Source organism: Malaclemys terrapin, chromosome 5 (assembly GCF_027887155.1).
Source record: "Malaclemys terrapin pileata isolate rMalTer1 chromosome 5, rMalTer1.hap1, whole genome shotgun sequence".
Classification (NCBI taxonomy): domain Eukaryota; kingdom Metazoa; phylum Chordata; order Testudines; family Emydidae; genus Malaclemys; species Malaclemys terrapin.
The window spans coordinates 114,558,264-114,577,650 of record NC_071509.1 but is presented as its reverse complement, the minus strand read 5'-3'; the positions used below and the strand labels follow the sequence as shown (position 1 = coordinate 114,577,650).

At 45.7% G+C, this 19,387-nt stretch overlaps 1 protein-coding gene across 4 annotated transcripts in view; it reads right to left on the bottom strand.

The window, feature by feature from the left end:
* SEC24B (SEC24 homolog B, COPII coat complex component) overlaps window positions 1-19,387 on the bottom strand; it is a 100,325-nt gene that overhangs the window by 21,710 nt on the left and 59,228 nt on the right. For all 4 annotated transcript variants that reach the window (XM_054029908.1, XM_054029909.1, XM_054029910.1 and 1 more), the window contains 6 exons: window positions 17,746-17,858; window positions 12,311-12,429; window positions 11,602-11,657; window positions 11,047-11,253; window positions 10,024-10,147; window positions 8,932-9,090 (listed from right to left, as the gene is read on the bottom strand). In XM_054029908.1, coding sequence (XP_053885883.1) covers window positions 8,932-9,090; window positions 10,024-10,147; window positions 11,047-11,253; window positions 11,602-11,657; window positions 12,311-12,429; window positions 17,746-17,858 — 778 coding nt within the window. The remainder of the gene's footprint in view (window positions 1-8,931; window positions 9,091-10,023; window positions 10,148-11,046; window positions 11,254-11,601; window positions 11,658-12,310; window positions 12,430-17,745; window positions 17,859-19,387) is intronic.

Below are 19,387 nucleotides of genomic sequence, written 5' to 3'. Positions count from 1 at the left end.
TCGCAAATGATTAACTTCAAGCAGCTCATGGAACTATTCTTATGCTTGAAGTTAATCACATAAGTGGATGCTGCAGCAAGACCTAAGTCTGTATATTTATTTTTGTATTAACATTTGCTCTAACTTTCTACTACATGCCTTCTCCAAAATATAACTTGTTGCAGTATCCCCACTTTGCTTTTGTTTTTTCTTTTCTAAAGGTTCTTTGATGCTCCCTCCCTATTCCTGTCCCACCTCCCCCTAGCCGTGCCAAAGCTTCTGGAAAAGTTGAGGGTGGATGAGTGAGCATCTCCCTAGAATTGATTTGTGATGGAGCTCCACTCCTAGGGAGATAGCTCACAGCTGACAGAAGAACCACTTTAGATGCTCAGCCTAAGAGGTGACACTGTATGGAAAGGTACAGAAGATGATGGTCAAAACCAAAATGGATGCTGCCAGACATTTAAAAAAATTCATAGTAGATCAGTGTCCACAAGAATCAAGTCACAAGTAACGCCAATTTGGTCAGAGAAAATTACAATCAGAGTTATAAATACAATTAACACTTCAAGCAAAGACAAATACCACCAGCGAAATAAATAACTGGAGATTATTTTTGGCCGTAAAGGCGGATGAATACTTTGACTATGCTAAGATGTTGAACTTACAAGTCTGTATAGCTAAAGAAGAAATCAATTCTTATAAAACTGTGCACCATGTCTCTCGTCATTTAATTTTAAAAAGGGATGGTCTAGGTATATTAGAGACTAGCACTCAATTAATGAATTAAAAAGTACCAGAACTGACTATTAGAATATTTTTTTTACACTGGGTAAGCAAAAATATTGTATAAGTTTTGCTGTTCTCCTACATTTACAGTTAATTAGTAATGAAATCTGACTGAAGCAGAGCAAGAAGAAAGGAATGTATATCACAGCAATAAACTACTTACCATGCATTTAGAAACCAGTCACTTATGAGAATCATTCAAAATCAGGATACACATCACCAAGTTCAGTAAAATAAATTACATAAAATCAAAGTGTTCCTAATTTTAACACTCTGGAATTTAACATTACTTACAAATGTTCACTGAGCATTTTGTAAATTTCTACAGAATCACACAGTGGTTTTGAACCTTCATTCTAACTACTACTCCACAGATATAAACCATGATATAGCAGATCATTTTGAATTATAGGACATAGTATATAATGTACTCAACTGATGCATAAATAGGTCAATTAGGGCAGTGGAGAGTCTCATTTACATAACAAGTGAGCCCCCACAGAACATCATTGATGTTTTTTTAACTTAAAAAATTATGGAAGAGTTAAGTCATTGCATTCACTTAACAACATAGACAAATGGCTATGCCTTGGGACGGCATTACTGATTCCAGACAAATTAAGGAGCCTAACCTCATAGTCTCTAAAGGTTACAGTTTTAAACCTATATATTCAGAATATTAGACACTTTGCATAGTAATGGGTAGGCAAAGTGGGATTTAATTTCTTCTTGACTCATGTAGATGATTCCAATGCCCTAATTAAACTTTTGATGGCACTAACAAGGTAATTAATTTATCGAAGGCTGTACCTGTCCTAGTTAGACAACAGAAATGTTACATTTAATTGCACATCCTATGCACCACCACATTTTTGATTAAGCAGGATGAACTGAACTTTTCATATCAATTATCAGCATATGGGCTGGAGAATTCAACTGTATACAATACCTAGAAAGAGATTAAAATGTCTAGCTTGAAATGAATGTACCTTTCGTTTTTTAAGTTATGAACAAGTGTGACATTAAGAATCAATGGCCAATTTTTGCAAGCAAAATTTCTCCATTCAGAGGATCTTAAATGTATTCAATTGACACTTTAGGCAAAATTCACCCCAGCGTGAAAGGCTCATGCAAGGTTATCAATACTATTTAAGATTTGTGATAGGCAACAAGGATTGTGAAGGCATCAGCTGCATCAGAGGAAGGGGACGGGGCTGTTCATCCCTGAATGCAATGCAAGGTAGATTTTATTTTGGTTCAAATAACCCAGAGCAAAAGGCGGTGATGGGCCAGGAGAAACCATCGGATCTATAAAAGACGGTTACTCACCGTTGTAACTGTTGTTCTTCGAGATGTGTTGCTCATATCCATTCCATTAGGTGTGTGCGCGCCGCGTGCACGATCGTCGGAAGATTTTCTACCCTAGCAACACCGGCGGGTCGGCTGTGGAGCCCCCTAGAGTGGCGCCTTCATGGCGCTGAATATATACCCCAGCCGACCCGGCGCCCCCTCAGTTCCTTCTTGCCGGCTACTCCGACAGTGGGGACGGGGGGCGGGTTTGGAATGGATATGAGCAACACATCTCGAAGAACAACAGTTACAACGGTGAGTAACCGTCTTTTCTTCTTCGAGTGCTTGCTCATATCCATTCCATTAGGTGACTCCCAAGCCCAACTTAGGTGGTGGGGTCGGAGTGAGACATTGCCGTGTGCAAAACCGCTGATCCGAAGGCAGCATCGTCCCTGGACTGCTGCACTAGTGCATAGTGAGCTGTAAACGTGTGGACTGATGACCAAACCGCCGCTCTACAAATGTCCTGTATCGGAACATGTGCCAGGAAAGCAGTCGAGGAGGCTTGGGCCCTCGTGGAGTGAGCGGTGAGGTGCGGTGCTGAGACACCTGCCAGGTCATAGCAAGTCCGGATGCAAGACGTAATCCAGGAGGATAGGCGCTGTGAGGAGACCGGTGAGCCTTTCATTCGGTCGGCCACTGCAACGAAGAGCTGCGTCGTCTTTCTAAAGTGCTTTGTGCGGTCAATATAGAAGGCCAGGGCCCTTCTTACGTCCAGGGAATGCAGACGTTGGTCCTGGCGAGTGGCATGCGGTTTGGGATAAAAGACCGGGAGAAATATGTCCTGGTTGATATGAAATGGTGAAACCACCTTAGGGAGAAAGGCAGGATGTGGACGAAGTTGCACTTTATCCTTATGAAAAACTGTGTAAGGGGGCTCAGATGTCAGCGCCCTGAGTTCAGAAACGCGCCTTGCTGAGGTGATGGCTACGAGGAAGGCTGTCTTCCAGGATAGGTACAGAAGTGAACAGGTGGCCAGTGGCTCGAATGGAGGACCTGTGAGCTTGGAGAGAACCAGGTTGAGGTCCCACGTCGGGACGGGCTGACGTTGTTGTGGGTACATCCGGTCTAAGCCCTTGAGGAATCTAACGACCATCGGGTTAGAGAATACCGAGGACGCGAGTTCCCCTGGGTGAAAGGCCGATATAGCGGCCAGGTGAACCCTAATTGAAGATATCGCCAACCCCTGATGTTTTAGGGAGAGGAGATACTCCAAAATGAGAGGAATGGGTGCCTGCAACGGGGACGTGGCTCGTTGTTCGCACCAACAGGAGAACCGCTTCCACTTGGCCAGGTACGTGGTGCGTGTTGAGGGCTTCCTACTGCTCAGCAGAATCTGTTGGACAGAGTGCGAGCATTGCTGCTCTGCCTGGGTGAACCATGGAGCAGCCACGCCGTGAGGTGGAGTGATTGCAGGTCGGGGTGACGCAGCCGGCCGTGGTCCTGCGTGATGAGATCCGGATACAACGGAAGCGGGATCGGTGTCTGAACCGAGAGTTCCAACAGTGTGGTGTACCAATGTTGTCTCGGCCACGCTGGAGCGACCAGAATTACCTGTGCCTGGTCTCTGCGCAATTTGAGCAGTACCTTGTGGACCAGAGGAAACGGAGGGAAGGCGTAAAACAGGTGGTCTTTCCAGGGAAGGAGAAACGCATCCGAGAGGGAGCCCGGAGCTCGACCTTGTAGGGAGCAGAACACGTGGCACTTCCTGTTGTCTCGGGATGCAAACAGGTCTATCTGGGGAAACCCCCACCTCTGGAAGATGGAATGTATGATGTCCGGACGGATAGACCACTCGTGCGTCTGGAAGGACCTGCTGAGTCGGTCCGCTAGAGTGTTCTGGACTCCAGGGAGGAACGATGCCGTGAGGTGGATTGAGTGGGCGATGCAGAAGTCCCACAGGCGAATGGCCTCTTGGCATAGGATTGACGAACGTGCTCCTCCTTGCTTGTTGATGTAAAACATGGCCGTGGTGTTGTCGATGAGAACTAACACACATCGGCCACGTAGGAGGTTGAGAAATGCCTGGCACGCCAGTCGTACCGCCATCAGTTCCCGAACATTGATGTGCAGGGCTAGCTGGGATGCAGTCCACAGGCCCTGGGTATGGTGTTCGTTGAGATGGGCGCCCCAACCCAGAGATGAAGCGTCTGTGACCAGGTGCAGAGAGGGTTGTGGGGCGTGAAATGGTATCCCCTCGCAGACCACATTGCGATCTAGCCACCAGGTGAGGGAGGCCAGGACCGAGTTCGGGACCGTGACCACCATGTTCAGACTGTCCCGATGTGGACGGTATATTGATGACACCCAGGTTTGAAGTGGGCGAAGCCGAAGTCTGGCATGCCTGGTTACGTACGTGCAGGGTAAGGCACGACCTCACCGTGGTCGTTGGGAAGGCCTGGAGTCCTTGAATGAGGCTCGTGATGGTGCCGAATCTGTTGTCTGGCAGGATGGCTTGTGCACGTCTGGAGTCTAGAACTGCGCCGATGAATTCTATTCTCTGGGTAGGTTCTAGAGTGGATTTGTCCTTGTTGAGTAGGATGCCCAACTCGTTGAATGTGTGCACTATTATGTGGACGTGAGCTTGAACTTGCTCCTTGGTGCGACTGCGTACCAGCCAGTCGTCTAGGTACGGGAACACCTGTATCCCTTGCCGACGAAGGTATGCTGCCACGACAGCCATACATTTCGTGAACACTCTTGGGGCCGAGGATAGGCCGAAGGGAAGGACTGCAAATTGGTAGTGCACTGTGTTTACCACGAATCGCAGGAAGCGTCTGTGAGGTGGGTAAATTGAGATGTGAAAGTATGCGTCTTTCATGTCGAGGGCGGCGAACCAGTCTCCAGGATCGAGGGAAGGGATAATGGCCCCCAAAGAGACCATGCGGAACTTCAACTTTACTACGAATTTGTTGAGTCCGCGCAAGTCCAAGATGGGCCGCAGACCTCCCTTGGACTTGGGGATCAGGAAATAACGGGAATAAAATCCCCTGCCCCTTAACTCTATCGGAACCTCCTCTATGGCCCCCATGGCCAGGAGCGTAGAAACCTCCTGAATAAGAAGTTGCTCGTGAGAAGGGTCCCTGAAGAGGGACGGGGAAGGGGGGTGGGAGGGGGGGATAGAAGAAAATTGGATAGCGTATCCCCTCTCCACCGTGCGGAGGACCCAACGGTCCGAAGTTATAAGGGACCAAGCACGGTGGAAGTGGGAGAGGCGATCCCGAAAGGAGGGGGTTGGATCCTGGGGGATGACTGGGGCGCCGTCCTCGACCGCACCTTCAAAAGTTCTGCCTGGGGCCTGAAGGTGGTCTAGGTGGCCCCTGGTTCTGGCCGGGTTGAGGGCCGGTCCACCTTCTTCTACCACCTCGCCCTCGCCTCCTGGCCGAGTCCTGTCTCTGACGAGGTGGGGGGGGGTAGAAGCGCTGAGGCTGCGGCCTAAATGGCCTGCGCTGAGGGCCCACAACATGCATCCCCAGGGAGCGCATGATTGTTCTCGAGTCCTTTAGGCTCTGCAGGCGAGAGTCCGTTTTGTCTGAGAACAATCCGTGTCCCTCAAAGGGGAGATCCTGTAGGGTTTGCTGCAGCTCCGGAGGCAAACCCGAGACCTGAAGCCAGGAGATCCTACGCATAGCGATACCCGAAGCCAGGGTCCTCGCAGCTGAGTCTGCTATGTCCAAGGAGGCCTGCAAGGAGGTCCGAGCCACCTTCTTGCCCTCCTCTACCATGGCTCCAAACTCTTCCCTGGACTCTTGGGGAATCAGCTCCTTAAACTTCCCCATAGAGTTCCAGGAGTTGAAACTGTAGCGGCTCAGCAGCGCCTGTTGGTTCGCTGCTCTAAGTTGTAGCCCTCCGGCTGAGTAAACCTTACGGCCAAACAAATCGAGCCGCTTAGCCTCTTTTGATTTAGGCGCTGCAGCCTGCTGGCCGTGGCGCTCTCGTGCGTTCACTGATTCCACCACCAGTGAACACGGTTGGGGGTGGGTATACAAGTACCCATAGTCCTTAGACGGGACAAAGTATTTCCTTTCCACCCCTCTCGCTGTGGGTGGGATAGAGGCAGGAGTTTGCCATATCGTATCCGCATTCATTTGAATCGTGCGGATCAGGGGTAACGCTACCCTCGATGGGGCATCCGCTCCAAGGATATTCACGATCGTGTCGTGAACCTCCACTATCTCCTCCGCCTGCAGGTCCATATTACGGGCCATCCTGCGCAGAAGATCCTGGTGAGCCCGAAGATCTATTGGAGGCGGGCCTGTGCACGATGTGCCCGCCACTGCCTCATCGGGAGAAGAAGAGGAAGATGCCTCCGGTGGAACAGGATCCAAGGGCTGGTCCTGGTCTCCCTGTTCCTGGGCTGGAGCATCACCTGTGCCTGGGTCCAGGGTGTCAGGTGGTGCGGACCCAGAGGCCTCCATGCCCCCTGGCGGAGGCCGAGAGATGGTGGACTCCGGGGCCCCTCTGACGGAGTGACCGGAGCGAGAGGTCGACGCAATTGGAGCCCCTTGCGCCTGATGGTACGCCCACGGGGTCCAGAACGACCAGTGAGATGGGCCATGAGCAGGGTCCTCTGCTACCTCCTGCCAATGGCCTATGTCCTGCTCCTCGGCTTGACCCTGAGGGGGGTATGCCGATCTCGATACTTCCTCAGAGGAGCGGGACACCGATCTCGATGGCCATGGCGGTGCCGAGTGCGTCGAGACGAATCCCGTGGGATGCGGTGCCGCACGGTGCCGGTCCGGGGATGTTCTATCTCCACGCGGTGCCGGCGATCGGTGCCGGGACCGCGACCGGTGCCGATGACCTCGTCGGTGCCGGGAGTCGGATCTGGACCTCGACGAGGACCTGGAGTATGCCCGGTGCCGGGAGCGGCCTCTCGACGTCGAGCGTCGACCGTAGCGGTGCCAAGAGCTACGTCTCGACGTTGATCGGTGCCGACGATCATATCGGTGCCGAGACGTAGAGCGGTGCCGCGAAGAAGATCTTGGCCGCGAGTACGACCGGTGCCGAGACGATATTCGGTGCCGGGACTGCGAGCGGCGTGGGGACCTGCTTCGGGACCTGGAGCGGTGCCGAGGTTCCAGTCCTTGTGGAGGGCGCATCAAGGCAGGTTTCCCCCTCGACTGGACCGGGCGAGTCAGCGGTGCAGTCGGTGCCGGTGGTTGAGGCGGTGCCGGCTCCGTGAGAGCTATTAAGTCTCTCGCCGCCGCGAAGGTCTCTGGAGTCGACGGTAGGCACTGTATCACCGCCGGCCTCGGTGGAGACGCTATCTGCACCGGACTCAACGGCTTCGGTGCCGGAGTCGACGGTGCTGGAGGCACCTGTTTCCTTTGCTCCACCGGCGGACGCGGCTCTACCCCCGGCACTGGGGGAGCCGGCGTCTTCGGCACGGACGTCCCCGTCTTATGGGCTTTTTTATGCCCCGGGGATAATGATCGGCGCCGAGGCACTGCTTGCGGTGCCGACGAGGTCCGGTGCCGGGGAGGCTTGTCTGACGCCACTCGCGTGGTCGTCAAAGCCGGTGCTGCCGGTGCACTGCGCACCGAGGTGCTAGGCGCCGGGGTCTGGCCCGTAGAGGGAGTGTCCGGGCTAAGTGCCGCCTCCATCAGGAGTTGCCTGAGCCGAAAGTCCCGCTCCTTCTTGGTCCTTGGTCTGAAGGCCTTACAGATCTTGCACTTATCTGTTTGGTGGGACTCTCCCAGGCACTTCAGACAGGAGTCGTGCGGGTCGCTCGTGGGCATAGGCTTCGCGCAGGAGGCGCACTGCTTGAAGCCGGGAGCGTTGGGCATGAGCCCGGCCCCGCGGCCGGGGAAGAAAGGGGGAGACGACCCCCTTAATCCCCTGAGCTACTTAGAACAACTATAACAACTTTTTTAAAACTATTTAACTATTTAACTATAAACACTATAACTATAACTGCTAATAACCAACAAAGCTAGGGAGAGTGGAGAACAGCTAAGCAGCGCTCCACAGTTCCAACGACCGTCAGGGGCGGTAAGAAGGAACTGAGGGGGCGCCGGGTCGGCTGGGGTATATATTCAGCGCCATGAAGGCGCCACTCTAGGGGGCTCCACAGCCGACCCGCCGGTGTTGCTAGGGTAGAAAATCTTCCGACGATCGTGCACGCGGCGCGCACACACCTAATGGAATGGATATGAGCAAGCACTCGAAGAAGAATTCATGTTATCTTAAAGAAACTTCTTCCATAGTACTGATGGTGGACAGCAAAACCTTTAGCAACTTTTTAGTGATAATATAAACATTGACCGGAAGAAAGCTGTACTTTTTTCTCAGATACAACTTCTCTTACCTGGGAAACCTGAGGCCTAAGATTTTGGTTCTTCCAGTAGAATTACCTAATATGTGTAAAAGTTATCATTTGAGTATGCTGTGCAGAAAGTTATAGTAACTACTGTAAGTTTCTTCCTAGCAAATTGCAATGTAGATACAGCGGATCATGTCTGAGGTATTGCATTCAAACAGGATTTTCCTTCTGATTTTTTTTCAGGGCATGAAAAAGGTCTTAAATGTGAGCCACTATTCTAGCTGATATAAAACAAGAAAATGCATAGGTTATATATTTTATCCTAAGGTTTTTAAAGAGAGCCAAAGTACAAATGCTTAACGATGTACGTACTGTATTTAAAAATAGTAAAAAGCTGGCAGCTCACACACCAGTGTTCTCAAATGAGCCTTTTGAAAAGTGAAATACATTTTGCCTCACTTTACCTCAATTATCTACTGTAGGCAATCCCTAGCTTAATATATAATCTGAAATGTCTTGTAAAAACGATTCCAAGATGTAAGCCATACCTTTTGTACATCTTATTCTCATGACTGCCTCAAATCCAATCTTCCTTGTAAGGTATCGTTTAAGGTCTTTTTGCAGTTTTTCTGCTTGAGCAGGATTGTGGCTATGATGGAAAGATGGATAATAATAGATGCATCCAGCAGAATACTTGGACATACAAGCTTTTGAGGAGAAAGAGAAATGGTTAATATTTATATACGAATAGATGTAATACAATTGACTTCTAAATTGAGTTTTGTTTTTTAAAGAAATATAATCCTTTGCCATTTTAACACAGATTAGCGCACAAAGGAAAAAAATTAAACTGGAATTTAAGCCTTAAGTAGCTAGTCCATAGGGTTTTTGAAGAGCAAGTAAAGGGTGCTATAATGGAGAAGGAGCTTACAACCACTAGTCACCTGGTTAGGTCAGGACACCTGAACAGAGTTAGGCCTGTTCCAACTTGCTGGAATCCCTATTCTATTTTCCTGATTTGATCCATCTCTGTTACTGCCAGTTCCCAACTTCTTACTCAGGCCAAGAACCAGGAAGGGGACAGTGAGTCATCTTAGCCACTATTTACACACACACACACACACACACTCTCTCTCTCTCTCTCTACACATATACACACACACACACACGTAAGAAAGCATTTTAATGTTGCATGCCACATTTTGAACTGTACAATATTCTTGTAGACATAACTAATTTCAGGTGTGCAGTAGTAACATGTTTTGGTTTAACATTTAGGAAACTAGATGAGAATACTTTTCTTCAATGGCTCTACACTGACCATTAATAAACTTGTCTTCAGTTACTCTCTCTCTCATTCCTCTAGTTGTTTTCTTTTCTGAACATAACAAGACTATCTTCCATCTCCTGCAATGGCAGAGCACCAGAATATAAGCTGACCCTCACACCACTAGCCTGCCCTCTTTGTTCTTTCCTGTTGGTTTCCATGTCAGTTCCTCCACAGCAGAAGAGTCATATTTAGGGAAGTGCTTAAATACCCATGTACACAACTTAAGGGCTCCTGAAGGAGTTTTGATTTTAATGCGAGTTTAAAGCACAAATTGTGGAAGCAGGTAAAAAGACAAATTAGCATTTCTTACCTAGAGAAGCCAGGTCAGAATACTGAGAACTTAAGAGGAACAAATCCACAGCCGTTTGCTGTCCTGAACAGTCCAGTGCCAACTTTTTGTAAAAATCTGTCGCTGGGCCAAGATGCTGGACAACCTTTAGTAAAAGAAATTATACAGCAAAGAGTACAAGTTGAGAGCATACTATCATGGGCACAATAAATTTGTTATTACATAGAAACACAGTATAAAAGATAAAAGTACAATATTTAGTATTTTCTTATAATAATAATTTGTAGTTGTTTACTAACTTTTGCAGAAAAGTATTTTTTTTTTCTACTCTGCACCTCCTGTTAGTTTACATCCATAATCTTCCTTTCAGGAAAACGTATGTTCAAATACAAATAAATGTTCTAACAATGTGCTGTTTAAACTACAGCACACTTGTGGGATTTCTAAAATAAAGTGACAAAATATTAAGATAAGAACTGATGTTTCAGAATCCTTGCTGGTTTGGCAAAGATGTCCATTGTGGTTTAAATGAAATGAAATCATAGACTATCAGGGTTGGAAGGGACCTCAGGAGATCATCTAGTCCAACCCCCTGCTCAAAGCAGGACCAATCCCCAGACAGATTTTTGCCCCAGATCCCTAAATGGACCCCTCAAGGATTGAACTCACAACCCTGGGTTTAGCAGGCCAATGCTCAAACCACTGAGCTATCCCTCCCCCTAAGCTCCTATCTGACGGAGACAGTTAAAATAAAAAGCACTTGTGGTATTATTCTTTCAGCACTGTTTGACTATCAGTTTGACTCTGGATTAAGGAAGATGGAACAATCTGCTCACTTGTCTCAAAGACAGAGGAATAGTGCATAAAATGTTTGTAATTAAATTTTATTAGACTAACATAGATGTGCTGAAGAGATATTTAAAAGCTAGCAAGTTGCAACAGTAAACAAACACAAAAGGTAGCTTGTAAAACTAGATTAGAAAAACACTGCAAGTTTTTAGTTTCAATAATAATGAATGATCCATCGAAAAAAGTTAATAGTACCTTTGTGCTTGATCTTTGATTGGGATCTTCTCTGGAATGCAAGAGCCCTGCACCCAAGGATGGTAACTGTGACTGAAACACAGATATGCGGCCACCTGTTGGAGACATCAATTTAAAGGCAGCCTGAAGTGCAGGACCCAATGCGCTGTGTGTTTCTCTTGTATTGATGAACATAGTTGGTAGTGCATTCAATAAATCTTTTATCAGCTGCAAAACAGATTGAAAGGTATTATTGACAAAATAGGGATGTAATTTCTCAGAAGCTATACTGGCATGGCATGAGCACCTGGTGCTGAATATTTCAGCTTATCTTAAGCACATATTGTATGGAAAATGTAGTTTTTTAAATGGAATAATAAAATAGCAAAACAGGATTTCAACCGTACACTACAATACTATCATGAATTCCAGCAAAATTAAAATGTTGGATTTAAGCATTATGTAGAGGATATAGACTTGAAATCAATGGAATTTAAACTGCAGACTACATAAATGTATTTTTTAAATGTTTATTTTATCCATGAAATGTAATGGTACTTTTTTGATCAATCATACCTCTTTGCTTTCATGAAGATTTACAAGTAAGCTGTCAGGTGTAGGTAAGAAAACATCTATGGAGGGAAAAATACAAATTTCATTAAAAAATAAAAATACATTACAAACACCACAAAATACTAACTCTGTGGCACTGTAAAAAAGAAAAAAAAAAAAGGATTGAATAAACCCTGTTTTTTTCCCCGGTTGTATAAACAAAATGTATTTTATACAAAGACTGCTTTGTATCAGTGCCAGTATCATTAACATCAGAGTTTCATTTTTCAGATCCAAGTATTTTGCCATTTATTTTCATAGAATCATAGAATATCAGGGTTGGAAGGGACCTCAGGAAGTCCTCTAGTCCAACCCCCTGCTCAAAGCAGGACCAATTCCAACCAAATCATCCCAGCCAGGGTTTTGTCAAGCCGGGCCTTAAAAACCTCCAGGGAAGGAGACTCCACCACCTCCCTAGGTAACGCATTCCAGTGCTTCAGCACCCTCCTAGTGAAATAGTGTTTCCTAATATCCAACCTAGACCTCTCCCACTGCAACTTGAGACCATTGCTCCTTGTTCTGTCAATTGTTTTCAAAGTAAACTTATTTTAACTGATCACTGTAATACGCTGCTATGCATATTCATCATATTTAAGCAGATTTTAATCTGTCCTTAAAAATGTGAAATAAAAACTCTTGAATACTTTTCATTCCTTTTCTTCTTGTTACTTACCGTCAATATCTGAGACAATCAGCATTTGAGGCTGTGATAAACCTTCCTGCAAGTTGTAGAACTGAACAGTGCTGTCAAATGTTATGAATCCTATTCTTGTTCTCGAATCTCCAGGCAGCCTTAAGATTAAATAAATAAATAAATAAAAAAAGTAAAAAGACGAAGCCAAAAATCCAGATCTCGGATACACATCTGCAGCTTCCACTTATGTTAAAGGAAACCATGCTTGTGTATTTGAGACAAAACTGGGCCCTAATTGCTTAGGCCAGGTCTACAGTAGAAAGTATACTGGCATAGATGTGGCAGTTAGATGTATGAAAAGGTCACATCTCTAACTGACGTGGTATGCCAGGTACAGCCCTAGTGTAGATGCAATTATGATGGCCAGTATAGCTTATTCCATTTGGGGAAGTGGGCTAAGCTATACTGGCAACAGAATTCTTTTCTGGAAGAAGCTACATCTCCATTAGGAGAGTTTGCCAGTATAGCTAGACACAAGGTCTTAGTGTCATAGTTCATTTTTCTAAATGTAGTTAAAAATACATTTAGCATGAATAACCTAAGACAGACTGAATTTACTTATTTTAGGCAGTTATGAGAGGAGGTTACTTACCTATCACTGGAGGTTCTTCGAGATGTGTGGTCCTTATCTGTTTTCCACTGAGGGTTTACACATGCGCACCATGCGTCGTGAGATGGAGAATTCGAAAGTAATAGTGTGTGTTGGTCCACGCATGTGCCCTTGCGCTTCATGGTTTCGGATGGGGTGATAAACAGTGTATCCAGTTCCTACTCCACTGCAAATCGCACAGATCCACAGCAGAGGGGAAGCAGGGTGAAAGTGGAATACAGATAGGGACCACATATCTCGAGGAACCGCCAGTTACAAGTAAGTAACCTACTCTTCTTCAAGTGATGGTTCCTACTGTATTCCACTGAGGATGATTAACAAGCAGTACTTAAGTCGTAGGAGGCTGCGAGGATGAGGATGGAACAGTTTAGCAGAGGACAGCCATGCCGAATGAGACATCCGTCCAGAGTCCTACACCCAGGCATAATGCATAGTGAAGGTATGTACTGAACTCCACGTGGCTGCTCTACATATGTCTTGAAAGTGGCACATCATGGAGGATGGCCATTGTTGAAGCCTGGGCTCTCATGGAAGGGGTGCTGATCCCATCCTGTGGAGGCTAGATGGATGTCTATGTGATATGTCCTGCATATCAAGAGCTGTAAACTACATGCCTTCTCCAGACGAAACTTGGGTTTTGAAGTAAGTTGAATAGAACCCCATTCCTTCACAGTCCAGAGGAACCCGCTCTATTATCCCTCTTGGTAGTAAGGAGTCCACCTCTAGGGCAAGGATGCTGTCAGGGGAGTGGTCCCTGAGGAGGGAGGGGGCTGTGGATGGGGTAGCATGATGAACTCAATTGTATGGTCATAGTGGATGACATTTAGTGCTCACTTGTCTGTTGTTACTGCACTCCAACCTAATAAGAAGAGTGCTACATGACCCCTGAAAGAGGTGGGGTGGTTGTATGGCAGCAGGCGAGGTGGTTGGCAGCTCTCTAATGTTCCTCAAATATCTTCTCTGAGAGGGTTGCATGTGTGATGAGGAAGGCTGTGAAGGTGGACCAGGAGGATGAGATTGTTGGGTCTTCTGGTGCTTGCATGGTGGTTTGTAATGTCTCTGGTGGAAAATCTGGGAAGTCCTGTACCATTGTGAAGGTGGTCGAATTTACCCTTGGTCACAGGTGGGTAGATACTCAGCGAACTATGTGTGGCGGGGATAATTCGTTTTCTGATTAAATAGATGGGATCCATCAAAAGGGAGGTCCTCAATAATATTTTGTACCTCGCTGGGGAAAACATAGGAATGAAATCACGATTCCCTCCTCATGACAATGCCCATAGCCATCAAGTATGATGAAGTATCTGCTGTGTTTATAACTCATTGACACGCTGTCCTTGCCACCAGTTTGCCTTCCTCCAAGATTGACTGGAACCAGGCCCAATCTTGTTGCAGCAGTTTTTCAGCAAAATCCCTGTTTGCTGTAGTTCAGGAAGTCTTATTTGGCAAGCAATGCTTGATAATTTGAAATCCTGAACTGAAGGTTAACTAAGGAGACAACCTTGCATCCCAGAAGTTCCAACCGTTTGCTCTCCTTATCAGTCGGAGTGAAGCCTGGGTGCTGCTGTCTGGACTGCTCCGTCATGGCCTGTACCATAAGGGAATGCGAGGGCGGGGTGGTGGTGGTGAGAAAAGTAACTCAGACCCCTTAGCCAGTACAAACACAGTACAAACTGTTCGAGCTGTTTGGAGGATGGCATTGCTGACTGGCAGAGCAGCCCTACTCAGGATGAGTGAAGGATGTCCAGGAGTTAGTTGATGTTGCGTGACTTGTACCTCCTCCAGGTAGATGTGAAGTTCATCCACCACCCTACCCTTCTGGAATTACCCGAAGTTATCTGGGGGTTAGGGGGAAACCGAAGTCACTGCAGCAACATATGACTGATGGAAAATGCTCAGGGCTCCAGCGATACCATCGGAACGAGACTCAGCAGTTCTTCATGACTGACTCCGAGTGTCTACTCAAGTGCACTCTAGACGGGAGAGAGATGAAGTCTCCCATACGGAATGGGTGGGTTTCAAGGGTGGGTATTAGCACAATGGATCCGGAGGTGCTGCAATGGGCCCGAGGATGTAGGGAACCAGTGACTCCTCTGCGCTTAGAGTGGAGGATACTGCAACAATGTAGACAGCATCTTTGGGTACTCACAGTGGCAGTAAGGGATGGGCAATCCCTGAGGATTCAGATGAAGTGCAGAGGACAAAAACTGAACCACTGGTTCCATCCGCTGGATCTGGTGGAAGCATGTAGGCCAGTGGAGGATGTGTGAAGGGTGCCTTGACTGCAGCATGTCCTGGATGGGAGATCTGGCCTCCCTCAGGTGGATGGTAGCAGAAGGTTCTCCCAGGGCAAAGCGTTCCTGAGGCTCTGGCCCCTTTCCCAACACCCTGGTGTTAATGGTACTTTCCATAGTGGGAACCGATGCTGGAGTGCCAGACTTTCCTGGAGCGAGCGTGTCCCGTATCTTAAGGCTTGCCGACACTGATGGCATGCGAGGCTCGGTACCTGGTATCGATATGGTTTCTTGTCATGTTTATGAGTCTTGGAGCACACTGCTACCCCGTGGCTGGAGATTGTGGAAGGAGCGTTCCCTTTCTTCACTTTGGAGGAAGACTTACTGCCATGCTTATGTGCATGCTTCCTTACCTCCTGACTAGGCCCCAGCTCAGGGTCCATAGTGGTGGTACCACTGGAGCTGGACCTTGTCTCCGTAGCTGGAAGTGCACTCCTGGCTATCTCAGGCCAATGTACAGGGGTTTCCCCAGCCTGGATCTGAATGATGTCTCATGGTAACTTCCACAAGGTGCTTCTTGAGGCGGAGAGACCAGCCTTCTCGGGTACGGCTTGGGAAAGACTGGCAGATACAGCATCTGGATGTAGAGTGGTCTTCTCCCAAGCAGTAGAGGCAGCGTTGATGTTCATCGCCAGCCGAGAAGGAAGGAGGCATATATTTTAAAGCCTGAGGTCTTCAGCATGGTCCGGTATTCATGCATAGGTGTGGATGGTGGTGGTGTTTACATGTAAACAGATCCCCCAAAGTCCCAATTCTACTCTAAATAACCACTAAAACGCTTAAAAACTATGTAAAAACAGTAAAACACCAAAGACTACAAAAAGCTAACTACATACAATTATACTCTTTTTAAAAGGTGCATCACACAAGAGGACACTAAGGGCTGGTCAACACTACAGCAGTAAATCAATCTAATTTACACAACTTCAGTTACGTGAATAACGTAACTGAAGTCGATGTAGTTAGATCCACTTACCACAGTGGCTACACTGCGCTGTTTCAAAAGCAGAGCATCTCTCGTCGACTTCCCTTTCGCTTCTCGGGGAGATGGAGTACACAAATTCCATCGATTTAGCCTGTCTTCAGCAGACACGCTAAATCGACACTCGATTTATGCGGTGGTGAGAAGGAACTGGAGACACAGTCAGTCCACTCCACCCTTAATCACCTTGGGCGAGGCAAGGGCACATGCGTGGATCGACACTACTACTTTCAAATTCTTTGGCTCTGGATGTATGGTGCACACACTCAATGGAATACAATAAGGACCATCACACGAAGAACTTCTGCTACAGTGCTACACTTTCACAAAAGGAAAGAAAGAAAATAGTTCTCTCCATTTATCATGTGACGTTGCTATAGGACAATAGTCTGTGCATTGTTACCTACTGCAATTCACTTGGCATTGCAGTATGAAATTACTAAATAGAAAGTAACAAGGAGAGTTGGGTACTGAGGAGTGTGTTCTTGGCTGGCCACTCAACAATTTTTAAAAAAAATAATAAGAATGTGATCTCAATGTTTCCTGAGCAGGTGAGACAATCATGATAAAAAGCAGAACTATGCAAACTTCCAATTGTCATTACAGATCAGACCTCTTAAATAGGTCAAACTTCAACACTACTTTATGGTTTACTGCAGAGGATTCAAATTTGTTTGAAAAAATTATTTATGATGGCAAGAACTCATTTGTATTATAATGCACCTAAATTTATTTTTACTTTTCTTTTTTCTCCTCCCTTTATTCTTACATCCTATCTTCTTTTCTTGTACTTTCCCCTCCTTATAGCTTTATTGGATCCGTTTAATCAAAATTTGCAACATAATATTCCAGAGAATGTCCTCCCTGCCACCAACAGAAAATTCAATCTTTTATTTTCATCCTTTGTTAGAGAAAAATGCCAGTAACTGGTGCAGTGGTGATTTGTTTGTTTAAACTCTAATATGAAAATGTAAGATGTGCATAATATAACCCATATGCTTCAAAGGTAGGATACTTGCTATGTGTATTCTCTGTGTCAAACAGCAATAAAAAAAAACAATTGAATGGAACTTATAAAGTGGCATTTCAGCAGAGAATGCTTTACCAAACTACAGCAAGTGCTCAAAATTCCCAAGTTTGAATGAAAGAAAAACCAAACCAAAAAAGTTATTTTATATCCCGAGATAAAATATTAGAAATTTAGAATTGATGTAAGGAATATCCATAGCTATTTTGAACATTCAGTATATAATTCTTGGGTTATCTAAACAAAACGCATGGCAGATCACTTCTAATCACATTCATAAAAGATATTCTTCGCCATTATACAAATGGTCCTAATTTACATGGCCATATTCTTTTTCTGGACTACAGACAGACATTTCAAAATCTAATTTGCCATATATTGGTAAGTCCTGTAAATTCTGTATGAAAGTTACAGTAAAAGATACAGCATAAGTTAACACTGCAGCCTGCTCATAAATATAAAATAAAGTCAATCCAAAAAGATGATGATGTATATTCTTACTTGTCTAGGTTTTCCAGCAATGACTGACATACAATTGTTAAGTATCCAGCTTCCACTGCATTATGAGACACATCTAAAACAAACAAGTACACTGCAGGCTGAGGAGGACGAAGCTGTAAAATATAAAAAAGAATTCAAAATTCTTATTTTAAAGGGTAAAAAATGTTAATGGATAACATTCCCTTTTTTGGGGGACGGGAGGAGCAAGAGAAGGAAGGGAATGGCTTGCAAAATGCTTAAGAATATATCCTATAATTAAGAACATAAGAATGGCCATACTGGGTCAGACCAAAGGTCCATCTAGCCCAGTATCCTGTCTACCGACAGTGACCAATGCCAGGTGTCCCAGAAGGAGTGAACCTAACAGGCAATGATCAAGTTATCTCTCTCCTACCATCCATCTCCACCCTCTGACAAACAGAGGCTAGGGACACCATTCCTTACCCATCCTGGCTAATAGCCATTAATGGACTTAACCTCCATGAATGTATCTAATTCTCTTTTAAACCCTGTTATAGTCCTAGCCTTCACAGCCTCCTCAGGCAAGGAGTTCCACAGGTTGACTGGGCGCTGTGTGAAGAAGAACTTCCTTTTATTTGTTTTAAACCTGCTGCCCATTAATTTCATTTGGAGACCCCTGTGGGGATATATCATCCCTACACCAACTTAATGGAAAGTTCCATGAGGAGGTAAGGGTCACGATGGGACACTTGCCAGGCAACGGCTCAAGGCCTTATGTAAGGCCCCCTGGTGATCTAGGGATTATATAAAATGAGGTAAACAAGGTGATAAATCATGGCCTTATGTAAGGAATGGTTGAACCAATCGGTATGGGGCTATACATGTGATAAACACATGATTCTCCTTCTTGTCCAATCCGTAGATGTGTGATTATAGGCTAATTGTGTTATGTAATGTTGAGAAAAACTATAAAAGAAAGCTTGTAATAAACAGGATTCAGCTTGCAACCACATTGGTCATGTGCTTTATCCGCTCCGCATGGGACCCCACAGACCCCTAGTTCTTATATTATGGGAACAAGTAAATAACTTTTCCTTATTCACTTTCTCCACACCACTCATGATTTTATATACCTCTATCATATTCCCCCCCCCCCACGTCTCCTCTTTTCCAAGCTGAAAAGTCCTAGCCTCTTTAATCTCTCCTCATATGGGACCCGTTCCAAACCCCTCATCATTTTAGTTGCCCTTCTCTGAACCTTTTCTAATGCCAGTATATCTTTTTTGAGATGAGACCACATCTGTATGCAGTATTCGAGATATGGGCGTACCATGGATTTATATAAGAGCAATAACATATTCTCCGTCTTATTCTCTATCTCTTTTTTAATGATTCCTAACATCCTGTTTGCTTTTTTGACTGCCGCTGAATACTGCATGGACGTCTTCAGAGAACTATCCATGATGACTCCAAGATCTCTTTCCTGATTACTAAATTAGCCCCCATCATATGGTACGTATAGTTGGGTTTATTTTTTCCAATGTGCATTACTTTACATTTGTCCACGTTAAATTTCATCTGCCATTTTGTTGCCCAATCCCTTAGTTTTGTGAGATCTTTTTGAAGTTCTTCACAGTCTGCTTTAAATTAAATTAACCAAAAATTAGATTTACACTGTCAT